Source organism: Pogoniulus pusillus, chromosome 5 (assembly GCF_015220805.1).
Source record: "Pogoniulus pusillus isolate bPogPus1 chromosome 5, bPogPus1.pri, whole genome shotgun sequence".
Classification (NCBI taxonomy): Eukaryota; Metazoa; Chordata; class Aves; order Piciformes; family Lybiidae; genus Pogoniulus; species Pogoniulus pusillus.
This window is the reverse complement of record NC_087268.1, coordinates 39,694,975-39,714,982: the sequence shown is the minus strand read 5'-3', so window position 1 is coordinate 39,714,982 and position 20,008 is coordinate 39,694,975. Positions and strand designations below refer to the sequence as shown.

The window sequence follows — 20,008 nt, the reverse complement described above, 5'->3', positions numbered from 1 at the left end:
GATCGTCAGGGATGGGATTGCTCGGCATGGAAAAGAGACAGATCTGAAACATATTATAGCAGCTTTATAATACTTAGAGGGAGACTGTAAGAAAGATGGAGAGGGACTCTCTATCAGGGACTATAGCTATAGGACAACAGGTAATGGTTCTAAATGGAAAGAAAGTAGACTTACATTAGAAGTAACGAAGAAAAATCTTTGATGTGAGTGGTGAGATATTGGAACAGGCTGCCGAGAAATTCTGTGGATGTCTCATCCATGGAAGTGTTCAAGGCCAAGTTGGATGGGACTTTGATCTGGTGTAAAGTGTCCCTATCCATGACAAGCACGTTGGAACTAGATCTTTAAGGTCCTATCCAACCCAAAACATTGTATGACTCCAGCAAGATAAAGCACATGTGACAGGCTAAAATGTTCCCAAAGACAAGATACATCATTCAAACTTGCAAGAAAAATGCTATCAGATTAATAGAAATCAACTGTACTCCTCTACAAAGACAACTTCATGCAGGCTTCACTTTCCCTTTCCTTCCAGCAACCAAAGATCAGATCTACTTAAGATAAAATTTTAGTTAGAATGAATTCAACTTTAAACAGAACTTCCTAACCTCTGTTGATTAGTAGGTAAGTAGGAAAAGTGTATGCTAAATCAACTAATTCTGCCTCTACTTCTTCACATAACAGGATTTTTTTTCCCTCTCAAGAACTACCTCCCAAGATACTTTAATTTCCAACACTTGTTTTGCAATAGAGTCCAAGTGTTCTCGTTAAAGGATTCTCTTAACTACTCTTCAGCAGCTCTGTATCAGAGCTGATCTGAAAGACCTAAACAAGCCAGATAGCATATACACTCATACTTGCATCTGTTGCAACAACCATCAAAATAAAACACCAAGAAGCAACATACTGCCACTCTCTTTTGGGCTTGGTCACATAATGTCTCTTCAGAGGATTCCTGCTGTCTCCTCCCCACATGGCTTCTCAATGAGAAGCAATACAATTTCTCCTCCTGAAAGTCCTTTTTCTTCACAGGAGAAAGGAATGGCCATATCAGTTTTTATAGCAAAGAGTAGGAAAAGCATGTCATTTAAGAGTTCTATGAATACACCCAGCAAGTTTCATAAAACCCCTTCTTGCTGCTGCCAAGACTAATTTGTTGTTCCCTTTCTCCCACTCAAGAGAATCACACTTTCCACTCTTCGGGATTAAGTCAGTAGCAACAGCTCCCCAGCCTCAGACAATGTCTCCGAAAGCAATAGCCAGTGCCAGTTCAGATAATTAAGAGTGTGACTTTTTACTGAAGTCTCTTTTTTTCTTGCAGTATTCTCACTTTTGTCCATATGGACTACACTAGCCCACAGTGAGAGCAGGAAGTCATTCTGACCCCCCAGTTCTGCACAGTCTTCCCTATTAACTTCCACATGTTTATTCCAGGAGTAGACCCGCCCTAATCCACTACTTCCAGATAAACCAAGCTGACAAAGCCATACAGAAAAACAAAACCAGAAGTATCATTATTTAAAATCACATACAAACTTTGAAACTGAAGAAAACCCAACAAAACACCAAAGTAAACCACAATACCCTAAGTGACCCTTTGGACACTGGAATGGGCTGCCCGGGGAGGTGGTGGAGTCGCCGTCCCTGGGGCAGTTCAAGGCAGGATTGGACGTGGCACTTGGTGCCATGGTCTAGCCTTGAGCTCTGTGCTAAAGGGCTGGACTTGATGATCTGTGAGGTCTCTTCCAACCCTGATGATACTGTGACAGATGTAGAACTTCAGTCCTAAGCAGACTACACCTGTTTTGTGCTTAATCTTGTTGACAAATCAATTCTGCACTGCTAAATTATTGCATGAACAATACCACATGAAACAAGAGGAAAAGAGAATTCAAGTTACAAAAGATCATATTAGGTTTTTTTTAGAAAGGTTACTTCATTCACTTATCTAACTGCAGGTAGAATTTAAGCACAGTAAAGGTGTTAGGCCTTAAATGCAAGGGAGTATGAAAGTTATTGAAAGTACTTATTGTCCAGAATTTAACAAATGCCTAACAACCATCTGTATGAAGCTAACTTTAAAATGGCTAACAGTAAAAAAAGCAGCTTCTAATATCTAGAGGAAGCCATTTTATTTTTAATATCAAACCAAATTAATAATTCATAAAATTAAATACTATCATGAAGGGTAATATATAGTGTATTGTTATCTTAAGCATCTGAAGACTATTCAGATTATTCTGTATTATTTCCTGGAAGCTTTTGTGCATGTATCCACGTATACAAATACACACATATGCATACATGTGCATATTTACATGTATACACACACAGACACCTACACACACACACCCCCTTTTTTTTTTGGTATGTGTTTGAGTTCTGCACAGCAGAAAGACAACAAAGCCCTGTGAATTTCTAAAGGTTTTCCATAACTGCAATTGCACAGCATGAGTATGCCAGCAGGCACTACAAGCTTGTCAAAATCTGCCCAATTATTTCAGTCTACCACACCCCTCTTATTCCAGTTATCTAGGCCAGTGACAAAGCAATTAACAAGTAACTCCAAATCATTCAAATTATGTATTTAAATCCTTGACTAGCCCAATTCTGAAGCAAGGGGTGCACATTAGCTATTGCAATTCCACCCCCTCAAGCCTAAATGCCACACATCCCACGCACAAATGCGTCATCAACCTGGGGGATACAAAGAAGACAGTCTCACCTTAAAACCTGTTTTCTTAGCATGAGGCAACACCTAAAAAACTGTGAGAGCACAGCAGGTTCATAAAACAGTTATGACTCTCTTTAATATTTTTTTTTCTTCTAGACTGCTCCTGTATCCCTTTCAGTAAGTTAAACAAATAGTTTCAGAGAAAAAAAAATCACCCAAATCCATCCAAAAAAACAAAACAAAAAAAATATCAAAACAAAAAAGAACTTAAATCTGGTGTTAAGGTTTTCCAACAATGCATTCCTTAGCTTTTCCAAATAACGTAATCATTGGTTGTTCTTCAACTGAAGTGCCAAATACATTCCAAGAGGATGTTTAGAAAGATCTATCAGCATACAATCTTTTATAACAATGCTGTGGAGTTCAAATTCTTCAGAGCTATCAGTACAAATCAAAATGATATAATGAATACGAATCCTAAGCTTTAACATTACAGCTGCATGCACACATGTGCTACTACATATCACACACATGCATTACTATCAGGACAAGATACATTAATGTCTGTATACAGCATATGTTAAATAAACACAGCATTCTGGTTTTAGTTTAGCTTTCAATTAGCAGATAAAATTATTAATGAAACAAGTTTGTATTTACCAGGCATGAATGAATCAATATTCCTGAATCTTCATTTGGCAAGCTGAATGCTGTGTATTCAAGGGCATTGTTTTCTCCTTGCTGTTTGCAAATATAACCACAGTTTCTCTCAAAAACCATGCGAATGCCTTTAAAAAAAACCACACTTGTAGTGCAACCCATTCCAAATCTGTTGAATCTTGCATTTCTAGCAGCCCTGATTGCATTTACAGAATGTCTTCTTCCTTTGCTCGACTTGAATCATTTTCCTGTGCTTCACAGAAATATTTCTTTGTACAATCTTCATTACATCCGGCATTCAGTATGTTCCTCGACTAGAAACCACCAGCTACTGAAATGTAATCCTATTTGCTTAAGCCTCACATTGCCAAAAAAAAAATCCATCTGCAGAAGGCAAAAATCAGAGTGTGACGAAAAGCAAAGGATATCTCAACTGTAGAAGACAGGCTTTCAGCATGTGCTGTAGTCAGAGATGAAATGATACTCCAGAGTCAGGGAAAGAGCTCCTATATTTCAAGGATCCTTAGAATATAATCAAAGATGAAAGGAAACAGCAAAGATGCTGCTGCAGTTTCTGCTGCCAGCCACAAAGAATCCTCATCTGCTGCAAGAAAGCACTCTCCCAGAATGCTTAGCACAGAGTTCGTACAGGCAAACATTTTTTTGCTTGACCTATATGTGCTTTTTAGTGTTTAAAACAAAAAACTTGGGGAAAAAAAAAGGAAATATGAGGGAAAAATTCTTAAATCACTACTGCTGGAGGGGGAAAAAAGCAGTGTGTTGTATAAACCTACTTCACTGAAATCCACATGTTATCAGCATGCTATTATCAGTTCAGGCAAACCACAAGGGAACTGAAGGCTGTCTTTACTTTTTCTTTTCCTTGCACACAAAGTGATGACCTCCCAAAAAATTATTTTATCTAGTTCTTGATTGTAAATGGTTAACAGACATAAAGGGGGAGAGGGGAGGAGGGGGAAGAACACAGCTGACAGTTCATATGAGTATCCACATCTTAAAAAATCCACAAAATTGAATTCTAAATGCATACATTTCTCAGATTTATAGTGAATCACACCTGTACTGATCTAATTTATCAGTACAGGACTCCACTCCACATACTGTGATGGCATCTGTCATATAAGTATGCAAATAAAAACTAAGACTGAGAAGTGTTAATTTTTTTAATCTACCTTTAAAGGCAGAGAATCTGTAAAAATAACTGTCCAAATCTTCACCATAAGCCTGTCACAAATTGATGTTTAGATTTATATTCCTTCTGCTAAACTGAAAGCACTGAGATGCTTAAAGAATATGGTAAAATAATGGAAAAACTTAAAGAATGGTAAAACTGGATGAAAGTGCAAACTTACAAACTCAATATTGTTACAGTGAAGTTAAAATAAGCTAAATTAAGAGGAAGCATGGAGGGTAAGTATAAACAAATTAATGATGTTAGCTAAAGATTTGCCTCCATGCAAATTAATCCATGAAGGAAATATTTGCACACTGTAATTAGATATTCAGAAGAAATAGTTAAGATTTACTGGCGTTTGGATAGTTAATATATCTTACTGTGCCTCATTAAATTTGCAAGCTCAATACATCATAACAGTATGTAGACACATTGATTTTTTTTGTAAGAAAACAAAAAATAAAATAAAAATCAGTATTTGACAATGATCCAAGTAGCTCCTGCCAGTTCAATATTCTCAAAGGCAGTGGTTGGCACATTCCACATCGAGTAAGAAATACAAATTATGTTAAGGTAGTTCTGTTAATAAGGAATCACCTTTTGTCAAGGAAGAATAAAGAAGGTAACGGTGAGGAATTTGGCACAAACTGCTTGAAATGCAAAGATACTTCCTACATAACCATCAACCTTACACAGCAACCTCTCTGTACCTTTTTTTCTTTCTATAACACCTTCTTTGAAAACAAAAAGCAGGTCAATGAGAGAAATCTTCTGCACCATCCACTAAGGTGGGTAAGAGACATTTGCAAATGTGTGAGGGAAAACAGTTGTGGGAGTGACCACAGAAAGCACCCCAAAAAAAACCCAAACATTCAACTGTTTCAAGTGCAGAAGTCCTCTTCATTCCCATCTGGACTGCAGGATTATAGAGACAGTTCCAATTATGATATAAAAAAAATAAGCTCATTTTAAAAAAGCACAGTCTAGAGAGGTGTCCATGCAATGTCAGACTTCATAATAGGAAATGTTTCTAGCAAAAAGGGGGAAAAAATAGTTCATGCCTTAAAGTATGAAAAAAAAAATCACTTTGCAACAATTTACCATGCACTACACAGGTCCTTTGAATTCCTAGAAAATTACCTTACTTCCAAAGCACTAGGTAGGATACAGAGAAACAGGAAGACAGAAAGATTTCACTTGGAAAGACAAATACACAACAGAATCATAGATTAAGCCAGACTAGAAGTGACCCTGGGAGGTGTTCTAATTCAAAACCAATTGAGAGCATATTTAATTCTATTTCTGAATATATTTTGCATCATGTTTCTATGCTATTTTAGATAAGGCAGGTGAAACTGACTTGGATCAACACATTGGTAACAGTAATGATATTAAAAGCTTTCCAAGCAAAGCCTGAGAGAAATATGGAGACCTCAGGAGTAAGAAGAAACCACAGAGGAGAGGTACCTGACCAGACACTAAACATTCATATTATGAAAAATCTCAATAATATGTGATGTAAAGCAGTCTGCCAACAAGCCAACTTCTAGCTAAAATTTTGACTTGGTAAAAAGTGGAAGTTACCAGCCATTCTCAACTCTCTCAAGCCCAAGTCTGTACTGACACTGGGGCTGTCCTGACCCAGGTGCAGGACCTTGCACTTGGCCTTGCTGAATAACACTAGGTTCACACGGGCATTTGTGAGGTTCAACATACTTCAGTCAGGATTCAAGCATCTAGGTCCTAGCTTACGAGCCACAGAAATATCCTTAATCTCTTAAAACAGTAGAAGTAGGTACTTAAAATTTTATGTATGAAGTTGCCCTTTTTATCTAGTGTGTTCAAACTGATGCCATCCTGACAGAAGTGACTGTTTCCTTTTAGACCCTAACACATGGATGGTTGGACCTACTTTAAACAGGAGCTCTTGAAGGCACAGGTGCTGGCAGTTCCCACGTGCCCGAAAGATGAGCCGCAGGGGGAGGCGACCAGCCTGGATGAGCAAAGAGCTCCTGAAGGAAGTGGGGGAGAAAAAGAGGGTGTATCGCCTCTGGAAGGAGGGGAAGGCTTCTCCTGATGTGTTTAAGGAGGTAGCCAGACTGTGTAGGAGAAAAATTAGAGAGGCTAAGGCTCAGCTAGAACTTAGGCTGCCACTTCCGTGAAAGTTAACAAAAAACACTTTTATAAATTTATCAACGCTAAAAGGAAGGGCAAGAAGAGCCTCCACTGCTTACTGGACCAGGAGGGGAACACTATAACTGATGATGAAGCAAAGGCAGAGGTCCTGAATGCCTTCTTCGCCTCAGTTTTCAACAGTAAGGAGGGAGGAAGAGGAGGCAAGTTGCCTCTTGAACTGGGGTCGGGGAGCAGTGTGTTCCCCTGGAAATTCATGAAGAATTAGTTCAGGACCTGCTGAGTCATCTGGACACCCACAAGTCCATGGGACCAGATGGGATCCATCCTAGAGTGCTGAGAGAGCTGGCAGCTGAGCTGGCCAAGCCACTCTCCATCATTTTCCAGCAGTCCTGGCTCACCGGAGAGGTCCCAGGAGACTGGAAAATGGCCAACGTGGTCCCCATCCACAAGAAGGGTCGGATGGAGGAACCTGGGAACTACAGACCTGTCAGCCTGACCTCAGTGCCAGGAAAACTGATGGAGCAGGTTCTCTTGGGGGTGATAAGAGCACACCTGAGGGATGGCAAAGAGCTCAGGTCCAGCCAGCATGGGTTTAGGAAGGGCAGATCCTGCCTTTCTAACCTGATCTCCTTCTATGATCAGGTGAGCCGCTTGGTGGATGTGGGGAGGCCTGTGGATGTGGTCTATCTGGACTTCAGCAAGGCCTTTGACACTGTCCCCCACAGCAAACTGCTGGCTAAGCTGTCAGCCCGCGGCTTGGATGGTAACACTCTGTGCTGGGTTAGGAACTGGCTGGAGGGCCGGACCCAGAGAGTGGTGGTGAATGGTGCCACATCCAGCTGGCAGCTGTCACTAGTGGTGTCCCTCAGGGATCAGTGCTGGGCCCCATCCTCTTTAACATCTTCATAGATGATCTGGATGAGGGCATGGAGTCAGTCATCAGCAAGTTTGCAGATGACACTAAGCTGGGGGCAGATGTGGCTGGGTTGGAGGGCAGAAGGGCTCTGCAGCGGGACCTTGACCGCCTGGACAGATGGGCAGAGTCCAATGGGATGGCATTCAATAGCTCCAAGTGCAGGGTGCTGCACTTTGGCCACAGCAACCCCATGCAGAGATACAGGCTGGGGTCGGAGTGGCTGGAGAGCAGCCAGACAGAGAGGGATCTGGGGGTACTGATTGATACCCACCTGAACATGAGCCAGCAGTGTGCCCAGGTGGCCAAGAGAGCCAGTGGCATCCTGGCCTGCATCAGGAATGGTGTGGTCAGCAGGAGCAGGGAGGTCATTCTGCCCCTGTACTCTGCACTGGTTAGACCACACCTCGAGTACTGCATTCAGTTCTGGGCCCCCCAGTTTAGGAAGGACACTGAGATGCTTGAGCGTGTCCAGAGAAGGGTGACGAGGCTGGTGAGAGGCCTCGAGCACAGCCCTACGAGGAGAGGCTGAGGGAGCTGGGGTTGTTTAGCCTGGAGAAGAGGAGGCTCAGGGGTGACCTTATTGCTGTCTACAACTACCTGAAGGGTGGTTGTGGCCAGGAGGAGGTTGCTCTCTTCTCTCAGGTGGCCAGCTCCAGAACAAGAGGACACAGCCTCAGGCTGCGCCAGGGGAAATTTCGGCTCGAGGTGAGGAGAAAGTTCTTCACTGAGAGAGTCATTGGACACTGGAATGGGCTGCCTGGGGAGGTGGTGGAGTCGTCGTCCCTGGGGCAGTTCAAGGCAAGGTTGGACGTGGCACTTGGTGCCATGGTCTAGCCTTGGGCACTGTGGTAAAGGGTTGGACTTGATGATCTGTGAGGTCTCTTCCAACCTTGGTGATACTGTGATACTGTGTGATACATCCTGAATGAATTTAGCTTTTCACAAAACATAACAGTATCTGTAGATGGAGCATTACCTTCCATTTGGCAGCTGCATGTCTATTGGCTCAAAATGTTAGAGATGCAGGCCTAAATCCTCCTCAGTCCAAAGAGACTAAAAACAGCATCACTTATTACCCTTTGGAGTGCATTAAACAGCTGATAGCATATCAAAGCAAATGTACTTGCTTCTACCTGATAAAGCTATGCTGCAGGAAAGAACTGAAGATCAAATAGCCTTGCAAAAGGAAAAAGATGTTTATACACAAGAGCTCCTACTCAACAGGAATGTGCTTAGAGAAGTGGAAGATTAAAATTCAGGTGCTGGCTCCTGTTGCAGTGATTGTTTCATGCAGATTTCATAGAAGAGCTTTGTCAGGTAATTCTCTTACAAGAATTGATGCTTCTTCAGAAACAAGGAACTGTGCCCAAAACTGCTTTGCAGTCACAACAATGAGTTTTAGTCTTAAAACCCGTAAGAATCTGATTTGTCAAAACTAGTGCAGAGTGTCTGGATACAGATTATTCCTACTAACTCATATCCACTTCAAAGAATGGCAAGGAGGACAATACAGGTTAGTCACATTCACTCCAGTCTCCAAGATAATTATGATGCAAACCTTCTAGAAGCTATTTCTCAAAATTTAAAGAACAATGGGGTAGTTCCAAGCAGAAAACATGGATTTATCAAAGACAAATGTAGTGGTTTGGGTGGTACCCACACACACAAATACACGAGATGAAACTCAGCCTGCCAGAGTTAAGGAAGCTGTATTTACAGCATACCACAATTTACAATCATATATATATAAAACAAATATTTACAGCTATACACAAGTTAGAATACAGGAATTCAAAATCCTTCCTCAAACAGCCAGTCTGTCCAGAAGGCTCCTGAATAGCATTGCCTCCCTCCCCCCCCCCCAGTCTCAGGTATAACCAAACAAATCTCCACATAGCTCACATGATAAATCAGCAGAGATCTGAGGTGAGATGTCAAAAGGCAACAAGGAGGTTAGAGGAAAAGGTCAGATTGGACTAAATAGGTTCTCATGCAAAGGAGGAATGGCAAGATGGAACCAGACACACAGACTGACAGAAGAAGTGAGAATTAAGTAAGAAGTCAGTGCCTTATCTTCTATTTTGATGACTTATGTCTCTCAGCAGAACAAAATGAGTAATACAGGCACCATTATTATTATTTTCTTCTCACAGCCAAGGATTTAATTTCTCTCATTAAAATATCTCAACAAATTATGCCTGACCAACCAGCCTGCCTTCTGTGATGAGACAGCTGGCTCTGTGCACAAGGAGATAGCAATGGACATGAATTGTTAGTAGAACAAGTCTTGTGGTCAAATTAGATGCGGTCTGAAAGAGTGGATAAGGTTGTCGGACAGCAACTTAAATGCTGAGCAGGCTCTTCAGTACAAGAAAGACATTGATATATTTAACTGAGTCTGCTGAAGGACCATGATGACAGTTTAGAGGCTGCAGCTTATAATGTATGAGAAGAATGAGAGACAGTCCAGCCTTAAGTGAAGGCTAAAGGGAGATTTTATTGCTGTTTGCAGGAACCTAATGGGAGAGTAGAGAGGACAGAGACAGATTGCTCTTAAAGTTATGGTCATAGGACAAGAGGTAATGGACAAAGTAGCTCATTTGTCAAAGGATTTGGAATTTTTTTCACCCATAAGGTTTTCCAATTAGTGGGGTTAAAGCATTCCCATCTTTCATAGAATCATAGAATCAACCAGGTTGGAAGAGACCTCCAAGATCATCCAGTCCAACCTAGCACCCAGCCCTATCCAATCAACCAAACCATGGCACTGAGTGCCTCATCCAGTCTTTTCTTGAACACCTCCAGGGACGGTGCCTCCACCACCTCCCTGAGCAGCCCATTCCAATGCCAATCACTCTCTTTGTGAAGCACGTCTTCCTAACATCCAGCCTATACCTACCCTGGCACAACTTGAGACTGTGTCCCCTTGTTCTATTGCTGGTTGCCTGGGAGAAGAAGCCAACCCCCACCTGGCTACAATGTCCCTTCAGGTAGTTGTAGACAGTAATAAGATCACCCCTGAGCCTCCTCTTCTCCAGGCTAAACATCTTTGTGGATATTAGAAACAGATTAGCATGGCCTCTGAGATACCTGTGCTAACCAGATCTTCTCTGAGCAAGGAATTGTACTACACACCTTCCAGAGACTTTCCTTTCAACCTGTATGCTTCTATGATTCTGTGGCTTTACACTGGGTAGCCACATTGTAATCACAGAGAAACAGAAAAGCTCCAAGAGAATTCAGAAGAAAGCTGGTATGGTTACTTCAGGAGGTATTCTTGAGAATAGCATGCTTGGATTCCCACATAATTTTGACTGACAGTCTGCACACTCAGGCCCTAAGAAGAGATTTGCATTCAACAGAAACAAACCAAGAAAACCACATCTACTGTGAAATTAGAAATACTAAGTATATCACTGGTTGAAGATCAGAGGCATTCATCATTCACATGAGACGTCAAAGACCATATCAAAAGTAAGAAATAATGCTTATGAAAATTAGATCAGGATTTAGTGCTGTCACCACTGGGTAATACCATACTTTCTTTCAATCAACAAGCAAGGAAATGTTTGTGCCTATTATGCTTTTTATACATTTAGAGAAATTAGAAGTATAAATGATGCAACCCCTGAAATGCTATTCTGGACCTTGTGTACACTGCATTATGTATGTGCTAATACAGGAATACAAGCAAATTTAAAACACAGCTAGTTACAAAATGCTAAATATCTTAGCACACAGTTGAGAGCTGCAGAAATACCAGTCCATTCTCCCGAGTTACAATACATTTTCATTCAGAGATGAGCACTAATTGCTGCCAAGTAAAGCATGCACCTTAAATTCAAACTTAAGTATACCTGGAGGACAGACACACCAAAAATAACCTGAAGAAGTTAGAAAATCGTCCAAATAAATCTAAATTGAATAAATGAACATTTGTGTTAACTGTGACCCACATAACACCTGGATCTTTTAGCACTCTCACTTGTAGTATTGAAATATGCTCATTGGACTCCATCTAGTGGTCACATAACTTGGAGCTTTCTGCAGCAATTCTTCGGGGCTCAACTGGTAAGAAAACCACAGTACATTTTTTTTCTTTATTGGATAGATATAGATCAAGTTACTACTTATTTTTCAGAAACTCTGATGAAACCATGAAGAATAATGGTCAACAGCACAGTAGACTCAAAATTAAGAAGTTAACCCATTTTTTTTAACAAGCTTACTGCGTTCAGAGAAGCATGTAAGAAATTTCAGGAGTAAGATATCCTTTTGCACTTTTAATCCCTCTATGGAGGTGATTCACATCTTTCTCCTTCCCTTTGTTCCTAGTTTAGTCAGGAACATATTCCCAATTCCCCTCCAGCAGCACACTATCTGCCAAAACATTATGCTGGAAGTATTGTACCTTGAAGTTTACCAGCAAGACTGTATACAGCAGGACCTTCATTTTTTTTCCCTATTAGAAATCTCATATTTCACGAGGAAAAACTTACCAAATCTATGCTCTATATTCAACATTATTTTGAGCCATTTAAGGCCATGTGCAATACTAGACAAATAATTCCAAGGTGATAACAAGCCTGGTAAGCAAGAATCCCAAGATAATTCCTGACAGAAATGAGAATAACATCCCTCAAATAATTATGATGTGTGTCATCTCTTCATTAACCTGAATGCTCTTTTTAAACTCTCTGACGCTTGAGGTACAACATGAATTTTAAATCCCTTTTGGATTAGCAAAAAGAGTGAAGCCACCTTGAACATTCTTTAAAGGGAAGCTCAGTTCTGTGATTTTCTGCTGAAACACCTAATAAATTATATAGCATTATACTGCACAACTGCTAGTGCCAGTGCCAGTGGGTGCAAATATGTGTGGCAGACAAAGGTCTGAAATACCACTTGTCACCATCACCATGCTGGGCCAAGTGAGGCCAGATGAAGTCACTTTCAATCTTATTTTCACAAAGCTTCAGTTATATGTTATTCTACTGCTTGGCTGTAGTCACTTACAACCAGGTGTACAAATGAGCCCAGAAAAGTATCCTGTGATGGGCAAGCAAATTTTTTGCCAGTCTCAGCACTCTGATGAAGAACTTCTGAAGCTAATTACTCAACACTCAAGAAAAAACAGCACAAAACAGCACCTGCAATGAGAACCAACTAAAAAATGGATTACTGCCTTTTTATCACCTTGACACCAAAGCCTATTTTCTGTATGATAATATTCACAATGCAAGTCAGTATTTCAATTCAATTTCTCACAGTTAAAATGAGACTAAGAGCTATGTTACTACTACTAGCCTTTGTCTTTCCCACAGAAAACGCTGCTCTTTCTGTGGGGCTAATTTTCTTATTCATGTACATTTCAGTACTCCTTTCAGTATAGGAAGCACAGCTGTGCCTTGGGCAGCTAATAAGCTAGCAAGACCGCAGATCTTAACATTAAAATGCAAGCATCCAAAGGCAGTGGAGGTTTTGAACTCGTAAGCTAAAAACAAATTACACATCTACAAACTGAGGTATGTTGAACTTCAGGCTTCTGAAATCAACAACATTTCACTTATATCACAAAAACTGAAATGCGTTACATTCTACGCTAATATACCCAGATCTTTAAATGTCTTCTCCACTGAAAATTATAGAAACATTATCAAACCTGAGTATAATCATAGAATCAACCAGGTTGGAAGAGACCTCCAAGATCATCCAGTCCAACCTATCCCCCAGCCCTAGCCAGTCAACTAGACCATGGCACTAAGTGCCTTATCCAGTCTTCTCTTCAACACCTCCAGGGACGGTGCCTCCACCACCTCCCCGGGCACTCATTATAAGTAAAAATAAAACCTATTGTATTATCTCTGAATTCAGCAAATAGCTTCTTCTCATTCACAAGGTACCTGGAAGTACTAGAAGCAATTTGAGCCTATGCCTCAAATTGCCAAACCTAGATCAGTAACTGTCAATCTACCATTTCTTTTTAAGTCAGTAGCTACAGCTGAGTAACAAAAAGTATCCAGAATTACACAATGCAGCAGCAGAGATTTATTTACACTGATGGGCCTATATTACAGGCTTCCCTGCATTCAAGCAGCTCTGATCAGGACTGCTCCTTTTCAGCTTTGCTGTGACTAAAAAGGATTTAAAAAAAAAAAAAAGTTTAGGTAGGGTGGGGTTGCTTTTCTTGTTTTGTTTGGGTTTAGAGGTTTGAGGAAGAGTTGTGTTTTGAAGCCTATTTTAGTTGCTTAGTTAATTTTAAGTGAAGTCACTTGATGTCCCTACTACATGTACAGCTACGTTTCCTAGAAGAAGAGATTTCAAAGAGGACTATTTTGTTTCAACTTGTAGAGACTGTTTAAGTTCAAACTTATTCATCCCTAAAAATTTCAAAGAAGTTTAGATGAGTGAGGTATCACTTTAAAAGGTGAAGGGTTTTGCTGACTTAGTGGCCCATGCTTTTCAATTTCTGAAAAAAAAAAAGACCAAGAAACAGTTGACAATAAAGGTCTAGTTTTGAAAATGAGAAATTACATACCTTTTTGAAACATTTCCATAGAAGTACAAAGTTTATTGCACAACACTCCAACATGGGGGGAGGAGGGAGACGATGACATAATCGTGACATTCCCGAGTTTAAATTCAAGTACATTTAATTATACTTCCACTGAGATACAAATACGTGTTCCTGACTGACTGTTAAGAGGCACTGGCAGAAAGAAAAGGAAGTACACTGTGGTATTCCATGCTGCATGAGAGTTGCTACCACCACCGACTGAAAGCTCATTCCAGCATCACCTCACATTTGACACTTGCTGTATTAGATGTAACTATTTTCAAGTATTTATTCTTCTATTTTAAACATAATTATCTAGCAGAATAAAATCATCTACAGAAATACTTGTCTAGTAGAACAGAAAAAGTTCCAGCAAAATGAGAAAATAAGGTGCACCTAACAAGAATTATTGAATGTTTAATGTTATTTTTGTTCACAGAAATTCAGCTGTCCCGCATTTCTCAGGCCTCTACACTCCCCTTTTGAAGAAGCTGACAGTCAAAATTTAAGTAAGTTTAATGGTATTTATTAATAGACATTTTAGTGCTACAGACCAGTCTCTGAATCTTTACAACCACAGAAACATCTACATAGCCAGTAAATCTGAGCAGTATCAGACTTGCCAGAAAGAAAACAACTTTCTTGATAGCATTTCATATCCAATCAAAAAGGTTTTTACATACACTTTGCTGAAATAAAATTAACATCTTTATCGAAAGCATCTTATTGTCTGCCAATTTTTATTTCCTTTAGGAAATAACGTCTTCAGGGTTAGGTATCAGGTTTTTTCCACCCAACAGAAAGGTCAACAGTTCAAAGGCTGGATGAATAAGCCAAGTTTGCATAAAGTTCCTCCAAGACAAGATATTTTAGGATGAAGTTCATTGTCAGTAACAATTTTTTTCACTAAAACCTTGAGTGTCAGTTCTCATCTCCCTGATTTCTCTCAACCATTCATAACAATTTATATCTGCTTAATTCCTCTTGTACACAATCTCACATTCCTCGACAGAAAGCTCAATCTTTACCCATGTTTCCAGCTTTTCTGCACCCATAAGCTCTAAAAGACCGCAGCTGTCACTCACCTCTTCAGCATTACACACTATTTTAATTTCTATTTTCCTAAAGTAAGCCACCAACTATCTCTTTCCACATCAATACTGCAACCTAAATCTCACAGTTAAGAGGTTAAAAATACTCCATTTTATACAAAGAAGCCACTTCACAGAACAGCACACAAGCTTTCTGTGCACAGAGTATAGGGAATACACAAATCAGAAGGCAAATGCCAACTAAAAATATGTACATAATCATACATAACATACAGTTAAAAAACACTGCAATAATATCACACAGAGTGCACCTAATAATTTTTTTTTAGGGAGTTGAGATTCACAGAAAGCAAACATCAGGACTGCCAAGTCAGAGTTGACATGTTAAAGTCAAGAATAAGTCATCTTTTAAAAAGTGAGTTTGAGATCAAAAACTCGTCAGGAGACCCAAGTCTTTATGATACACTGACTTTCCTCCATATCTGAAAAGCTCCATTTCTACACGAGTTTTAGAACTCGAAAGCTCTACCAGACACCTGGAGCTAACATGTAAAGCCCAAGACTCTATTAAGAAATGAAGATTTCAACATTCAAATACTCAAGCCTGTTTAATACATCCAAATGGAAAAGGACAATTGCACAGAACAGAGAACCACTTAGCTTTCATTCTGTTTTCCCATATCTTAAGTTTCTTCTGTACAATGTTAATTTCAACACAGGGAAAATAACTTTTGCTGCATTGTTTGTTATGCTTAAACATTTTCATTATATGCATATTTGATAACGACATTTTGCTGACAGCTAGGCAAAAGCAGACCAAATCTGGCATGCCAAACATTCTTTTAATTGCATATTATCCTCAAGTGTCAGGTTAGTTTAATGTCAGGTAGAATGCATCTGTTTGTCACAAAATAATTTATCATTAAAGTACCATCAAGACACCATATACTCCTCCAGCAGTGCTACTGATCTGTATGCAACATGCTTTGGACAACTCATCACCACTTAAAGAGATTGCTTTCAATTATGCATAATACTGCACTGAAAACTGCTCTGGGTAAGATTGCTGGTTTAAGAGACCAACTTGTCATCCTCCATGCACATAAATGTATTTGAGTGGCCAGAGGCATGACATTATGTCACGCGGCTAGTCTGAAGTCAAAACAACATCAACAATGCACAAGACCATATTCAGCAAGGATGCTACTGCCAAGTGCAAAATAGCAAAAACTGGACCCAAATAATCAAGCTATAGATTATGTGCCTTAAAGCATGGTGAAAAGTTCATTGCAAATGTTTTTGGCTCAGCCAAGCCAAGTGGACGTGTTGGTTCAGCAAATTAAATCTAACAGAAAGAATGTATGAGATGACAAACACTGATAAAATCACTTTCTTCGTTCTGTGATGAAATTTGGCTTGGCTAACCACATCTGCCTAATTTTTTTTTTAACTAATCTGTCAATATCTCTTTTGGTTCCAATAAAGAGCAGTTTGAAAATTGAAGATATATCATGTTATTCCCTATTGACATGCTGTTTTCAATCCTCTTTCATCAGTAAAACAGAAAAATCAAGTGCATTTTAGAAACCCGAGCTAATATTGTTAATTAATGCATTTAGCATCTTTAAGTCTACATTACACTGTTGATGGTAAAAATGGATTGAATTGTTAAACAGTAGCCACAACAACAACCTGTATAACCTCAGAGATACTAGCAGTTCACTTTTATCTGTGATTGCATGTAATGACTGGATGCTTTGCATCACTTCTCAGTACACTTCATTGCAGAGATGCGGAGTCAGAAGCAGTATTTGGCTGCATGCATCCGGACACATAACTCACCAAGAACTGCTAGTTTAAATCATTCTTTCCTATCTCCAGGTTCTACAGTGTAAGCCTAGCCAATGGAAAACAGCTCCAACATTTTTTTCAGTATTGCAAAACTCCAGTATTTGTTCACGAGCAAGTGACGACAATAAGACCACATTAGTTACCAATGGTGAACAATGTTTTAAGCAACGTATTTTGCTGACAATCCAGTTCAGGAAATCCTGGCAGGGTACTCTATTAAAGAGCTTTGAAAGAATTAGGACTCCTGAGAGTCATCTTTTTTTTTTTAAAGCTACACATCTGAATGGAGCATTTCACTATTACTATAATACTGATAAGAATTCTGTGTTCACCAGATCAGCCTAAGAGATTTTTCAAACTCCCAACAGCTAAGAATCAGGTCAACCTATCAAATTTAGACAGATAAATATTTAAATATTTTAATTAAGTCTTCTATAGGGAAAAAAAACCACAAAAAACAACCAAACCACCACAAAGCTACCTCAACTAAACTCCTGTGTTTTCAAGAAATAAAAGGTACATTTTCTTTCCTAGGACTACAATGCTTACAAAAATTGTTAGATAACACTCAGAGGAGGATGATTTTAACTGTGTGGGCAGGAACACAGGAGTCCAGTGATAAAAAGAAAGGCATTTATGACCACAGAAAAGACATAACAGCAGGGTCAAAACGTGTCTGGGGAGTTCGCTCCTTGCATCAAGTTAACAGAAAAGGATCACAAACTTGACATGTAAGTCACTATTCTTGCTTTACAAAATAGTGACAGAAGTCCCTATCCATAACAATACTGAGGCAGTATGCCACTTCACATCACTTCTTTCAATTCTTGAAAATTCTGCTGAATATACTGTGGTGTCCAAAGCACCTAGAGTATTAGCGAATACCACCCTATTACCTATTTGTTCAACCTGAATAAATTAAATAATTGGATAAGTATCTCCCAACTCATCTCAATAACTTCAGTCATAAGTGAATTAAGAAAAAATAATTCAATCAAAGATGAGGGCAGGGATGCCAGTTACTGCAAAAGAAATATTTATCTTATAAAAATACCTAAATGCCTTTCATACTTGTTCATTGTGGGTTTTTTTAATACACATATCCTTTGTCCAATCTTTACAGGATGACTTGAGCCCTAGAGAATAGGTAACGTATACTGGATGCTCCAATACTTCTCAAGGTGCTAGTGTCTTAGGGAAAGCTGTCAGCATTCAGGTGAGCTGTTCTATTATATATTCCACGATCTACAGTTGAATAAGCAGTAATTTAATTTTAGAGTCATCATTTTATTAAGGAAAGTATGCCTCTGAATTACAACTACAACATTTCTTAGTCTCACAAGGCATAGCTGGGACAAGACAAACAGTGCTGTAGCAAACAGATTAAGTTAGACAAGACCGTACTTAGCAAGAATGAAAAACAAATGACAGATCAGCTTCCAGTGTCAGAAGCCTCAGCACCAGAACCTCTCTACTTACACAAGGTTAAGCGCTTACCAAACCATTTCCCTTGGAGATAACAAAACCACATGGAAAACAAATGCATACCATGAATAAGAGCCTGAAGAGAGACGCTCTGAAAAATCCTGCTGAGGTTAAGATGTCATCACCTGAGCACAGTCAGGTCGAGAAAAAACGTACTCCTTTCTCTCTGTCCCTGAGGCCTTAGTTCACCTTGTGAAATCTTCATACAAATTTACTTTTGGCAGTTTAAATTAACGTGCCCAACTGTGAACTGGCAAGAACAACTACCATGTGCTAGCACAGCGCAGACACCAGGGACACAACACCAATTAAAACAGCCCTACTACATTTGCCAGCACTCGTCTTTCTTTCTGTACAAGACATGCAGCAAAAAACGTAGTTTTGTTGTAAAGTGCGCAGGCAACGGCGAGATTAAAGGAAAAAAATACTTTTACATTCACACACGCGAAAATATTTCAGTCAAATGAGGTCAAACACCAGCTGCAGTCGCTCTACAGGTGGAAAAAAAGGAGGCACACGCAGGGCCCTCCACCTGGCCTGGGGCAGGTTACAGCGAGACGGCAGCCGCTGACTGCCGGAGGGCTGCCCTTGCCCTGGCTGTTCCGTGCCGCCTCACGTCGTGAAGTTTGCGGCGGGGCGGGCGGCAGCGCCTGGCCATGCCCGCCGGGCGCCGCATCCCATGGCGTCCTCCGCGCGGCTGCCGCTGGGAGCGTCCCCGCCCCGCCTGCGGCTGCACCCGCACCTCACCCCGCCTGCGGCAGGCGCCGGGGGTGCGAAGAGCCGCAAGTCCGGCGAGGGGCCGCGCCAACCTCCCCCACCCGCACCAGTGACAACCCATGCGGGTTCGGGAGGAATTAAACGGCCCGTCTCTTCCTCCAGGGCCACCGCCTGTCCTCCTCCGGATCCCCGAGAGGCCCTGGCGTGAGGATTCCTCTGGCCGGAGCCTCTCCCGGGCCCCTCACGGGCCGCCCCTGCACTCACCAGGAGAACGGAGCCGCGCACCACCTCGGAGACGCTCTGCCGCAGCTCCGCCGCCGTGCCGGGCTTGCTCAGTGCCCGCGTGAACTTCCGAGTCTCCGGGGCCACCAGTGCCATGGCTGCCTCCGCGCTGCTCCGGCCCGGGCTGCCCGCTTGCCCTCACGGTCCGGGTGCCAGGCGCCCCCTGACGCGGCGGCGACGAGGGGCAGCCGTCAGGAAGCAGGCGGGGAGCGAGCAGCGCCGGCGGGGGGCGAGCAGCGGCGCCGCTGCTGGCAGGTAGCCCCTCCCCCGCGGAGCCGGCGCGCGCCGCGCCCCCACCTCCAAACACGGCGGCACGCGGCCCGGAGGGGCAGGGAGGGAGCCGCCGCCGAGGCCGATTGGCGCGGGGCGGAGGGGCGGGACCGCGCGCGCGGCAGGCTGAGGCCCCGCCCCCACCTGTTCCCGTGGCGCCTTTCTGATTGGGCGCCTGGTTACCTGCCCGGCGGCGACTCCCCACCGTCATTGG

At 41.4% G+C, this 20,008-nt stretch overlaps 1 protein-coding gene across 8 annotated transcripts in view; it reads right to left on the bottom strand.

The window, feature by feature from the left end:
- The window catches only part of DOCK9 (dedicator of cytokinesis 9), a 133,938-nt gene extending 113,984 nt beyond the window's left edge, over positions 1-19,954 (bottom strand). For 3 of the 8 annotated variants that reach the window (XM_064143839.1, XM_064143842.1, XM_064143844.1), the window contains exon 1: positions 19,507-19,954. In XM_064143839.1, the coding sequence (XP_063999909.1) occupies positions 19,507-19,620 (114 nt within the window). In that variant the 5' untranslated portion in view covers positions 19,621-19,954. Of the gene's footprint in view, positions 1-3,334; positions 3,925-19,506 lie in introns of those variants that run through there. The other 5 variants (XM_064143837.1, XM_064143840.1, XM_064143841.1 and 2 more) reach the window with 2 other exon arrangements.
- Positions 19,955-20,008: the final 54 nt, after the last annotated feature.